General features: G+C 43.9%; 1 protein-coding gene across 5 annotated transcripts in view; it reads left to right on the top strand.

Moving 5' to 3' along the window:
- MAP9 (microtubule associated protein 9) overlaps window positions 1–13,740 on the top strand; it is a 241,463-nt gene that overhangs the window by 144,906 nt on the left and 82,817 nt on the right. For all 5 annotated transcript variants that reach the window (XM_077279392.1, XM_077279389.1, XM_077279391.1 and 2 more), the window contains 2 exons: window positions 4,473–4,669; window positions 11,131–11,189. In XM_077279392.1, the coding sequence (XP_077135507.1) occupies window positions 4,473–4,669; window positions 11,131–11,189 (256 nt within the window). The remainder of the gene's footprint in view (window positions 1–4,472; window positions 4,670–11,130; window positions 11,190–13,740) is intronic.

Raw genomic sequence — 13,740 nt, 5'->3', positions numbered from 1 at the left:
TGATCACTCTCCTGAATCCTGATATATTTGAAGGATTATTTAAGCCCTAGTAGCATTATACAGATTTAGGGTTCACTCACAGAAGCGTATATATATATCAGACGACTGCCATCTGATGTTTTACCCGATAGCACTCGGCCCAATGTTATACTATGGCGCAGTGCTAATGAGCTTTTCTTCTCATGAGAAAAAAAATTGCACCATGCTGCTGACTGACTCACGCAATAGAGAAGACGGAGAAATCTTGTTTTCCATCTTCTCTGCACCTGTTCTGCGATTGGCTCATCTGAAAGAATTGGATCACACTAATGTGACACTTGGTTCAAATTCTGATCAGACTTTGATCGTAGTGTAATTTGCATAATTGATCGGAAAGAGTTTTTTTTAGATCTACTGTATATCTTTGAATATTACCCTTATCAGTGCAAAATGCCCTTTTATTTGATATATATTATTTGTACTTAATCTTTTCCATTATTTTTGAGTAGAATATATATATTTTTCTATAATACATTATTCTATAATTTTAATAGGATTGTTTTAATATTCAAGGTGGTTTCATTCATGTCTGTACTGTTTATCAGTGTGTGTATATACAGTTGAAACCAGAAGTTTACATACACTATATAAAAAGACACATCTTTATGATTTTCTCAATATTTGACATGAAATCAGTATAAACCTTTAATGTTTTAGGTCAATTAGGATTACCATAATGTAATATATAATTGTCAATCGGCTCTATCTCAGCTTCTGGCGATTGTGTCACTATCCCACAATCCACCGCTGCCGGAAGGCCAAGAACAGCGCCTCCACTAGTGACCGCTATTCCATCGGGAGATCAGTGGCGCTAGCCCCCGCCAAAGCCACGGGGCACCGCTCATTGGCTGAGGCACCCCTGGCCGCGTGGCTTTGGCGGGGGATTCAAATCCCACGCGGCACCACTCATTGGCTCAGCCGGTGGGGCGGGTGATTTGGACAATGAGCTGTGCCGCGCGGCTTTGGCGGGGGATTTCAATCCCGCGTGGTACCGCTCTTTAGCTGAGCCACCTGCCGCCAAGGCTGGCGACCAATCAGCTGCTAGCAGTATTGGCCCCAGATTTGAATACCGCTAGCAGCTGATGTTCATTTCACCGCACTCCCGATGCAATAGCATCGGGCCTATTTCTAGTTATTAATATTTGCCAAATGCCAGAATGAGAGAATTTTTTCAGGCATTTTTATTACTGTATATGCTCGAGTATAAGCTGAGATTTTCAGCCCATTTTTTAAGGCCAAAAGTGTCCCTCTCGGCTTATACTCGAGTCATTGTCCCAGGGGGTCAGCGGGGGAGGGGGAGCATCGGGAGTGGCGGCTGTCACATCATACTCACTGCTCCCGGTGCTCCTTCTCCAATGGTCTCCAGCACCCGCAGCTCTTCCTGTGTTCATCGGTCACGTGGTACCGCTCATTAATGTTATGAATATGGACACGACTGCACTCCCATAGGCGTGGCGCGCGTATTCATTACTTTAATGAGCGGTACCGCTGAACACAAGAACAAGCGGCCGGTGCCAGAGACCATCGGAGAGGCAGGGACCGCACCAGGAGGGGGTGAGTATAACGGGGGAGAATGAGTCAATGCGATATTCACCTGTCCCCGTTCCACTGCCGGTCTCTGTCTTCCGCATTCTCTGGCTCTGACGTTCAGGTCAGAGGGCGCGATGACGTAACAGTCACTGCAGAGACCCGGAAGACACAGCAGTTGAACAGGTGAATATCGCAAGTGCCGGGGGCCTGAGCCAGCGGCGACTCCCGCAGCTGGCCCCCATAGCGCGCCACGGTGTCCCCACCTGCTCAGGACCTCAGCACCCAGCGATGAGAGGTGAGTATGTCTTTTTTTTTTTTCTTTTTTAATCGCAGCAACATATGGCTATGGGGCATAATATTCTATGGAGCATCTTATGGGGCCATCAACCTTTGTGCAGCATTATATGGGATAAATATAGAAAGCTGTGACCACCAAACAAATATAGTATGAAAAGCAGAATGTGATTATTTGATTAAAAATTAACTTTTAATAAACTCGTTAAAATAGGGTGCCTGAAAAAACACACATATAGGACAAACAGTATATCACCTTTCAAGAAGGGAAATGCCAAAATATAGAAATACCAATATATGTGTGTTTTTTCAGGCACCCTATTTTAACCAGCATTATATGGTGCAAACTATTCTATGGAACATCTTATGGGGCCATCAACCTTTGTGCAGCATTATATGGGGTATAATATTCTATGGAACATCTTATGGGGCCATCAACCTTTGTGCAGCATTATATGGGGCATAATATTCTATGGAGCATCTCATGGGGCCATCATTATCCTTTTATGCAGCATTATATGGGGCATATTTTAATATGGAACATCTTATGGGGTCCATCATGAACTGCATGGAGCATCATATGGGGCTCCTGATTCAATATGGATATTCAAAAACACTTAACCTACTGATGTCTCAATCAATTTTACTTTTATTGGTATCTATTTTTATTTTTGAAATTTACCAGTAACTGCTGCATTTCTTCCCACCCAAGGCTTATACTCAAGTCAATACGTTTTCCCAGTTTTTTGTGGCAAAATTAGGGGGTCTCGGCTTATACACGGGTCAGCTTATATTCGAGTATATACGGTACTTACTGCAAAGTCAAAAGTTTACATACATTTCATTAGTATTTGGTACCTTTGCCCTTAAACTGAGTGACTTGGGTCAAACATTTGGGATATCCTTCCACAAGCTTCTCACTATAGTTGGTCCGAATTTGGGCCCATTCCTCCTGACAAAACTGGTGTAACTGATCCAGGTTTGTAGGTCGCCTTGCTCGCACCTGCCTTTTCAGCTTTTCCCATAAATTTTCAATAGGATTCAGATCAGGGCTCTATGATGGCCACTCCAAAACATTGACTTTGTTATCCTTAAATCACTTTGTAAACATTTTGGCAGTATGCTTCAGGTCAATGTCCATTTCGAAAACCCATTTTCACCCAAGGTTTAACTTCCTAGCAGATGTCTTGATATGTAGCTTCAGTATTGCCACATAATCTTCTTTTCTCGTGATGCCATGTATTTTGTGAAGTGCACCAGTCCCTCCTACAGCAAAATAACCCCACAAGATGATGCTGCCACCCACGTGTTTCACAGTAGGGATGGTGTTCTTAGGCTTCCAAGTTTCTCCCTTTTTCCTCCCAATGTAACGATGGTCATTATGCCCAAAAAGTAAAATTTTAGTTTCATCAGACCAAAGGACATGCCTCCAAATATTAAGGTCTTTGTTCCTGTGTGCATTTGCAAACATTAATCTGGATTTTTTATGTTTCTTTTGGAGTAATGGCTTCTTCCTGGCAGAGTGGCCTTTCAGGCCATGTTGATATACAGTACTAGTTTCACTGTGGATATTGACACAATCTTACCAGCTTTTGCCATCATCTTCACAAGGTCTTTTGCTTTTTTCCTTGGGTTGGTATGCACATGTCGGACCAAAGCATGTTCATCTCTGGTACACAGAAGCCATCTCCTTCCTGAGCGGTAGGTGGCTGGACATTCCCATCTTGTTTATACTTGCTTATAATTGTTTGTACACATGAATGAGGCACCTTCAGGTATCTTAAAATTGTACCCAAGGATGAACCAGACTTGTGCAAGTCCACAATTCTCTTCCTGATTTATTTAGACTTTCCCATGATGCTACACGAAGAAGTAGTGTGTTTCACGTGTGCATTAAAATACATGTCTCTAATTAACTCAGATGTTGACATATAGCCTATCAGAAGCTTCCAAACACATGACATCATCATATGGGCAGTCCAGAATGGTTTAAAGGCATAGTATTCATAATGTATGTAAACTTTTGACTTTGTAGTAAGTAATAAAATGACTTAAAACATTCTCTCTCTCTCATTATTCTGGCATTTGGCAAATATTAATAATTATGGTAATCCTAATTGACCTAAACCAGAAAGGTTTATTCTGATTTCATGTCAAATATTGAGAAAAACATGCATATGTGTGTTTTTATATAGTGCATGTAAACTTCTGGTTTCAACTGTATAATGTATATTGCTAATGAATTGTGTGCGCCATGTGATGTAAATATTTAATTACAGCACTATAAAGCCCAGTTTTACGGTGTATGCTTGAAGAAAGAAGTACACCCCCAAATGGCCAGGTGTTCTGCTCACGATGCAACTACTCTGTATGAAACCACCCTTATTGGAAATTATCAGAACCAGAAGAGCTTTGCTGTCTCCTCATTTTTAGGATGTGTTATCCCTGCCCATCTTTATCTATCTTGTGCATATAACAAGTCATTTACTAAAAAATAAAAAAAAACGTCAATACAAATGGAAATAATGTAGTTGCTACAATCAGTAACTGTATATTTATTGTAACCAAAACTGAAGCCATCATGTACATCACATATTGTATCACTCTAGATGTGCTGGTCAGAGAAGAAGATTTTAGTGAAAACAAAGAGTCAAGTGGAAATGGAAGGAAATCTCCCTCAGCTTTTGACCTGATGATCTCAGATGTAAAAGAGAAGTTTCAGCAGCAAGACACCAAAGATGATTCCATAGTGAAGAGTCATGAAATAAGGGATGACCATGAGAAGATCAAACAGACGAATAAACAGGTAAGGCTATTAACATGTCTACCTTCCATGTACTGCACTTCCTATTTAAAGATTTAGCAACTTTGCCCTAAATATTTGTAGGGCAGGGTCGAATGGTGATAGTTATATTCAACTGATTACAGTGACAGCAGTCGGCGGCTGATGGGACACTTACTCCCATCAGCCTACACTTGCTGACGCTAATAACAGTGAAAACAGACGGTGGCTGATGGGAGTATTCATCAGCTGCCGCCTGCGCTATAAATATATCAATTTAAAAAAGCGTGGATTACCCTTTATTTTTGATAACCAGACAGGCAAAACTCATAGCTGGGGGCTGCAACCCTCAACTGTCCGCATTAGCAAGGTTGGTTATCAAAAATAAAGGGGTCCCCATGCAGTTTTTTAAAATTATTTAAATTACTTTAAATAATTTACAGCAGGGGGGGCCGGTATTCTCAGGCTGGTAAGGGGCCATGGATATTGACCTCCCCGACAGCCTAAAAATAGCAGCCCGCAGCTGCCCAGAAAAGGCACATCTATTAGATGCGCCAAGTCTGGCACTTTGCCCTGCTCTTCCCACTTGCCCTGTAGCGGTGGCAAGTGGGGTTCATATTTGTGGGGTTGATGTCGCCTTTGTATTGTCTGGTGACATCACGCCCACAGCTTAGTAATGGAGAGGCATCTACTCTCCCTGACAGAAGTTATGTCGCTTATCCATGTTATGTAAATAAAAGCTTATAACATGAGGTTAAATTCATCCATTGGTTTTATAAATTATTCTTTTGAAGGCTGAAACCCTCTGAAATGTGGTTTAGGTTAAGAAAATAAATTGGCATCAATGCAGAAATATTGATCAGTTAATGGACACAGAATGGTGAGATTTTGGCAAGACAATAGTTTTTTCGCCTGGTCATATAATGCACCCAATCCTAGTTTACATTCTCACCTGTGCTCAGTAAATGATCGGTTAATTAGTGTGTGTGTATAAAAAGAAACCCAGCACCCCAGACCTTCACTTGAACTGCAACTTGAGCTCTGACAACATGCCAAAAATCCACCCTGCGACCAAAGCCTGGATTATCAAGAGGCTGAAGACCAGGTCCACTGCAGAGGTGGCTGGCTCCTTTATTGTGTCTAAGCATCAAGTACAAAGAATTAAAAAAAAATTTGAAGATACTGGAGATGTGTTTGACAAGCCCAGGTCCGGCAGACCCCGCAAGACTACTGCTCTGGAGGAACGTTTGTTGGTTAGAAAATCCAAAGCAAGCCCCTCTTCCATTGCAGCAGCGCTCCAACAGGCCTGGTCACCTCAAGTCCCTGTGTCAACTATAACAGTTTGTAGGATTCTGTCTCGAAATGGCCTCCATGGTCGAATCAGTGCCCATAAGCCAGCACTAAACAAAAGGCAAATAAAAAACCGTGTGGCATTTGCAAAGTCCCACAGCCTGCTAAACAGATGGACACTGGAAAAGTGGCAGAAGGTGGATTTCTCTAATGAATATACCATGGAATTACACCACAGCCGCCACAAATACTGCAGGAGACCTACTGGAGCCCGTATGGATCCAAAATACACCCAGAAAACAGTTACATTTGGTGGTGGAAAGATCATGATCTGGGGTTACATTCAGTAGGGGGGTGTGCGAAACATATGCAAGGTGGAAGGCAATATCAATAGCCTAAAATATCAAGAAGTATTAGCTACCTCTTATATTCCAAATCATAAAAGGGGTCAAATTCTGCAGCAGGATGGTGCTCCACCTCATACATCCATCTCTACAACAAAGTTCCTCCAGGCAAAAAAGATCAAGGTGCTCAAGGACTGGCCAGCCCAGTCACCAGACATGAACATCATTGAGCATGTTTGGGGTAGGATGAAAGAGGAAGCTTGGAAGACAAAACAAAAGAATCTAGATGAACTCTGGGTGGCATGTAAGACTACATTCTTTGCTATTCCTGATGACTTCATTAATAAATTGTATGAATCATTGTTGAACCGCATGGATGCAGTCCTTCAAGCTCATGGAAGTCACACAAAATATTAAATATGACTAATAGCACCAGAACTTCATTCACCAATGTTATGCAACATATATTTGTATTTTAAGTTAGTTATTTGTTTGAATATCACATTACTTTCTGTGAGCGACAAAACTTTTGTCTTGCCAAAATCTGACCATTCTGTCCATTAACTGATCAATATTTCTGCATTGATACCAATTTTCTTAACCTAAGCCACATTTCAAAGGGTTTCAGCTTTCAAAAAAATGATTTATACAACTAATGGATGAATTTAATGTCCGGTTATAAGCTTTTATTTACATAACATGGATAAGCGACATAACTTCTGTCAGGGAGTGTATAAGACACATATTACTAATCCTATATTTTTATTGTAAATAAACACACAGCAAGTTTAAAGTCTTGTATTTGAAATCAAAACAAAACACACTTTTCCATTTTTATTTAAAAATAACAAACACCGTTATACTCCCCTAATGCCAGTTCCATTGAATACCTTGTCTCCTGTAATAAAGTAAAAATAATAATCTCCCTCACCTCTCCGTTGTTCTGTCCCATGCCATAATCAATGTCTGGGGATTAATAGTTTTCAACCTGGACGGTGCCAAGATGCGACTGTCCGGGCTGAAAACCACTGGTAAATGAGCTGCTGCGAGCGCAGCATCAGTGAGCAGCGGTGACCTCATTCAGGTTACCGCCGGACACTGAGGCCGTGTCCCCATCCAGGCTGAACTGCACTGAGAAAATGTCACTGAATTCACTGTAGATCTTTGATCTTTTAGATGTACTGTGGATGCTGTTCCATCTCCAGTCATTCTAGCGCTGCCGCTATATCGCAGCAATATTTCAGCCACTATTCTCATAACTGCTACAACCAATCACTGACTTTATACGTTATGATTGTCTGAACTGGTCAGGTAGATGATGGGCTGCAGGAGCAATGGGGCAGTGACTAGACCAATGAGTGATTGCATAGGTGAACAATTGTTTCTGTATTAATGTAGCCCATTTTTAAAATATCTCATTCAGACAGGGAGAAAAGTGCCCTGTTGTGGTGATCAGCTTAAGTTACTTAAGTGTCCTATGCATAAGCTATATATTCCTGTAACCATCATTTCCTACAACAAACCACGGAGTATAAATTCACCCAAGAACATTTGGTACAAAATCATAACAACTCTTTATTTGGAATAAATATTATACAGAAGTAAAACACTTGACAAACAGGGAACACTAATAGTACATGTGTGGCGGGCTGAAAACTCAAAGTAGCACCAGGGAGACAGGAAAAGCCGGTGATTGACCAGGACAGGTGAGAGCCATCAAACAGTATGGAATATATCCTTAAAGTGCATAGTGCAGATGGAAACCACCTCTGCCTGGTAAATCACTATATATACCAACATATGCAGTCAATTGGAGGTAACAGAAAAACTCAGTATAGCAGCATATGTTACATATAACTGTACCCAATACATCACCACATGTCAGTATATAAGTCAAAAAACTGTCAGTAGAAAGTAACAGAAAAGGCAAACCCTGTCTTACCCTAAGAAGTCAGTGCTGGTGTCAGTCCGGCGGCCCCGACGCGCGTTTCGCGTTAGGCTTCCTCGGGGGGTCCCCCCGAGGGCCTTATATACTGACATGTGGTGATGTATTGGGTACAGTTATATGTAACATATGCTGCTATACTGAGTTTTTCTGTTACCTCCAATTGACTGCATATGTTGGTATATATAGTGATTTACCAGGCAGAGGTGGTTTCCATCTGCACTATGCACTTTAAGGATATATTCCATACTGTTTGATGGCTCTCACCTGTCCTGGTCAATCACCGGCTTTTCCTGTCTCCCTGGTGCTACTTTGAGTTTTCAGCCCGCCACACATGTACTATTAGTGTTCCCTGTTTGTCAAGTGTTTTACTTCTGTATAATATTTATTCCAAATAAAGAGTTGTTATGATTTTGTACCAAATGTTCTTGGGTGAATTTATACTCCGTGGTTTGTTGTAGGAAATGATAGTAGTGGAGTTTTGCCCCGTCATCTGCTATTTGTCCCTAATAGGGTGCATCCTTATGTTAGGTTTGCATCGATATGCATCAGTGGTATATGTATTTATATTCTTGTAACCAGAATATCCATTTAAAAGAGTTGTCCACTACTGAAAAAATATTGATACTCCCATCCCAGAATGGTATATCTCTTCCATACTCTGCTGTACGTCCCCCACCGGTCAACTAGAATCAAAATCCAGCTGGGAGGTTAAGTAAGCACTGAAGGCACAGTATTTCTTTCCCTCAGACGACATATGAACGCTGCAGCCGCTGACTGGTTGCAGTGCTGATGAATTGCCCCTGCCAAATGTTGGTCACAGGAGATCAGCGAGGACAAAGATTTGATTTCGGAGGAGCAGCGCAGATCCAGGAGGGGAGTATTACCGTATATAGTCAAGTATAAGCCAACCCGAGTATTAGCTGAGGCACCTACTTTTGCCTCAAAATACTGGGTAAGCTTATTGACTCAAGTATAAGCCGGGTATGCATTGTCCCCTGATCCCTATCATGGTGTGCATGGCTCCCCCCGTCCCTGTCATTGTATGCATTGCTTTTCCGTCCCTGTCCTGGTATGCATGGCTCCGCCATCCCGGTCCTGGTATGCATGGCTCCCCGTCCCTATCCTTGTATGCATGGCTCCCCACCCCTATCCTTGTATGCATGGCTCCCCGTCCCTGTCCTTGTATGCATGGCTTCCCAGTCCCTGTCCTGGTATGCATGGCTCCCCGTCCCTGTCCTTGTATGCATGGCTCCCCAGTCCCTGTCCTGGTATGCATGGCTCCCCGTCCCTGTCCTTGTATGCATGGCTCCCCAGTCCCTGTCCTGGTATGCATGGCTCCCCCGTCCCTGTCCTGGTATGCATGGCTCCCCCGTCCCTGTCCTGGTATGCATGGCTCCCCCATCCCTGTCATTGTATGCATGGCTCCCCCATCCCTGTCATTGTATGCATGGCTCCCCCGTCCCTGTCCTTGTATGCATGGCTCCCCCGTCCCTGTCCTTGTATGCATGGCTTCCCAGTCCCTGTCCTGGTATGCATGGCTCCCCAGTCCCTGTCCTTGTATGCATGGCTTCCCAGTCCCTGTCCTGGTATGCATGGCTCCCCCGTCCCTGTCCTTGTATGCATGGCTTCCCAGTCCCTGTCCTGGTATGCATGGCTCCCCGTCCCTGTCCTTGTATGCATAGCTCCCCAGTCCCTGTCCTGGTATGCATGGCTCCCCAGTCCCTGTCCTGGTATGCATGGCTCCCCCGTCTCTGTCCTGGTATGCATGGCTCCCCCGTCTCTGTCCTGGTATGCATGGCTCCCCCGTCTCTGTCCTGGTATGCATGGCTCCCCCGTCTCTGTCCTGGTATGCATGGCTCCCCCGTCTCTGTCCTGGTGTGCATGGCTCCTTACATTTACCTGCCTGCGCTCCCTCGGTGGCACTTCATCTTGTTCCGGCTTCCAGCAGCTCTTCCTGCCAAGCGATCACGTGGCCTCGCTCATTAAAGTAATGAATATGCGCGCCACGCCTATTGGAGTGGAGAGGTGTGCATATTCATTACCTTAATGAGTAGGGCCACGTGATCGCTTGGCAGGAAGAGCTGCAAGCACCGGCGGCCGGAACGAGATGCAGTGCCAGCACCGAGGGCGCGCCGGTAGGTAAATATGATGAGTGCTGGAAGCCTGCGGCTGGCACTGTGCACTATTACAGCAGCGGTACAGGCTTTAGCCACAGACGCAAGAAAAACAAAAAATGTGCTGAAAAACTTGGCTTATTCACGATTATATAAGTGGAGGAGCAGCGCAGGTCCAGGAGGGGAGTATTAGTTTTTATTCACTACTCTGGAACCATTAATAAGTAAATGTCCAGTAGTAGGCAATGCCTTTAAAAGAAATCTGTCACCAGGTCTTTGCTACCCCATCTGAAAGCAGTAAGAGGTAGGGGCAGAGACCCTGATTCCAGTAATGTATCAATTACTAGGCTGCCTGCTGTATTTTTTTAAATAAAATAACTGTTTTATCTATTGCAAATCTACCAGTTCTCTGAATGCTGAGCTCTATTTAACTCTGCCCAAAGCAGCTTTCTGTGTACACTGTGCAGAAAGCTGCCAGTCAGTCACATGGGCGGGGTTATACAGAGCTCATCAATATGGAGGACTACATGGCAGCAGGTTTACTAGTCCTCTACTGATAAAACTACAGCGAGCAGCCTAGTAAGTAACACATCGCTGGAATCAGGGTCTCAATCTGTACATTATTCTGCTCTCAGATTAGGAGGCAAAAACCTGGTGACTTGAAAAAATTTCTATAAAGTCTCTAAAACACTAAAGTAAGCTGTTTAAATACTGTATATGTTAATTTAGGTTAATGTGTTATTTATTTATCTCGTTTATAATAACTACTAATTTGCTTCTTATTTTCAGCTTGATCATCTAAAGAACTTAAAAGCAACAATGGAACTAGGTAGATCTCACTCAAACAGGTAATTAGCTTAGTAACTTGCCATTAAAATTAGAGCTTCAGTGATTTGGGAACAGCAGTTAAAGATAATGTATATGCCTTCATCATAATCTATGTAACTTTACTGCAGTCTTAAAGTTCCATACAGTATATACGCGAGTATAAGCGTACCTGAATATAAGCTGAGGCACCTAATTTTACCACAAAAAAATGAGAAAACTTATTGACTAGAGTATAAGCCATGTATGCATGCCCTCCTCATCCCTATCCTGGTGTACATGACCTCCTCATCCCCATCCTGGTATGCATAGCCCTGTCATCACCATCCTGGTATGCATGGCTCCCTCATCCCTATACTGGTATGCATGTGCTCGATCCTCATCTCTAGCCTAGTATGCATGGTCCCCTCATCCCCATCCTGGTATGCATGGTCCCCTCATCCCTATACTGGTATGCTTGGCTATTCTCATCCCCATCCTGGTATGCATGCCCCTCTCATCCACATCCTGGTATGCATCGCACCCTCATCCTCATCCCCATCCTGGTATGCCTGACCTCCCATCAGAAAAACATTAAAAAAACCAAACCATCCTACTTACCTTCCCTGCGCTCCCTTGCAGGGTCCTGTTCTGATGCCAGTAACTGATTTATGTTTGTAAGCAGCGCATGGCAGGGACATCATGTGCTGCTTGCAAGCAGAGGACAACTGCTGGAATACTCACTTCTCCCCATGCCGGGACTATGGGCCTGTGCAGCTGTGAATATTCATTAATCTTTAATAGCGGACACAGGAACCTCAGCCGCTGGCTTGCTTGCGGCCAGGCTATCGGGTGTGCCCGCTACTAAAGGGACTGAACTATCTCTGCTCTCCCTTAAGTAGCTGGCACATGTGATCGCCTGGTTACAGGATGCTTGCGGCTGCTACTACTGTACCCGCTATTAAAGAGAAAGTTATATTCATTGCTCTCCATGCTCATGGGAGTGTAGAGCAGTGAATATCCATTTCCTTATGTAGCGAGCACACTTCAGAGCCCTGCAGCTGCAGGAAGCTGGCAGCTGCGGCTAACGACGTGTCCGCTATTAAAGAGAAATGAATATCACTACTCTCCACTCCCATGGGCATGGAGAGCAGAGAATATTCATTTTACCATCGATGTATTCGTCCCCTTATGAAGGTCAGTCAGGGGTGCGGCTATCATAAAGAAATTCAGGATAGTGTTCCACTATTCCCAGAAACGTCTGAACCTGTTTCTTAGAGACTGGTTCCTGCCAATTTTGGATTGCTTCCACCTTATTCACTTGCGGCTTTAATTTGCCTTTTCTGGAGTAGCCCAAGTATTTTGCCAACTCTTTCCCCATGGCATACTTCTTTAGGTTTATGCTACACCCCGCCTTCCTTTGTGCATCTAGCATGGCTTGAATCTTCTGCAGATGACTTTCCCAATCTGGGCTGACTATCACAATATTGTCATGGTAAACTGCAGCGTTTTTTTTGTGAAGGGCTAGTATTCGGTCCAAGATCCTCTGGAAGGTAGCCCGAATAGCATTCTCGTATACTGGAAGCAATTGTCAAATTATAGAAAAGGCCATCTTCTCCTTGGCACTCTTTGAGGAGGATTTCCCAGTAACCTTTCGTTAGGTTCAGGGTGGAGACGTATCTGGCTGACCCTAACCTCTCTAAGAGTTCATCGTTGTGGGGCATCGTAAGTGCGCCTCCTTCAAAATCACCTCGCAGCGGACTTCAGGGTTTCTATATGGTTTTTGGTTCACCCGCACATGTGGTTCCGTCTGGATTTCATGTTCAACAACATGTGTATGTCCCGTTGAAGCCGTTTTCAGCACTGTTATTTCTGGGCCAGTCTCTGCCACTGTTATATCCTCAACCTTGGCCTCAGGATTGGCCCCTAGGCATGTAGTTTCCACTGGTTCCCTGTCTTGCCACAATTTAAGCAGGTTGATGTGGTACACTTGGTACAGCTTTCTTCTCCCTGGCTTGTGGACCTTGTAGTTGATGTCCCTCAGCTTTTTGACCACCTCATATGGCCCCTGCCACTTGACCAGAAATGTACTGTCAACTGTTGGGATCAACACCAACAATCGGTCTCCAGAGCAAAACTGTCTCTGTCTTGCTGACCGATTGTACAGTAGACCTTTGCCAGGGCCTTTTGTGCATGAAGGAGGCTCTCTTTCACGATCAGCATCACCCTCACGATCCTGTCCTGTATCTGTGCCACATACTCAATGATAATTCAGTCGGGTGTAACCTCTGCTTCCCAGGTCTCCTTTGCAATATCCAAAAGTCGCCAAGGGTGCCGTCTGTATAACAACTCGAATGATGAGAATCCCGTAGAGGCCGGTGGAACTTCCCTAGAAGAGAACAGCTGGTACAGGAGTAGACAATCCCAGTTTCGGCCATCCTTTTCCACTACCTTCTTATGCAGGGACTTCAAGGTTTTATTGAACCTCTCCAACTATGGATAGTACACTGACTTCCTGAGTTGTGTAATCTGGAGAATCTTACGTAACTCTCTCATTACCTTTCACATTAATGCGTTCCTTGGTCCATCAGGATT

The sequence above is a fragment of the Ranitomeya variabilis genome, chromosome 1, assembly GCF_051348905.1.
Source record: "Ranitomeya variabilis isolate aRanVar5 chromosome 1, aRanVar5.hap1, whole genome shotgun sequence".
In the NCBI taxonomy this organism is placed as follows: domain Eukaryota; kingdom Metazoa; phylum Chordata; class Amphibia; order Anura; family Dendrobatidae; genus Ranitomeya; species Ranitomeya variabilis.
This window is presented reverse-complemented; position numbering and strand designations above follow the sequence as displayed.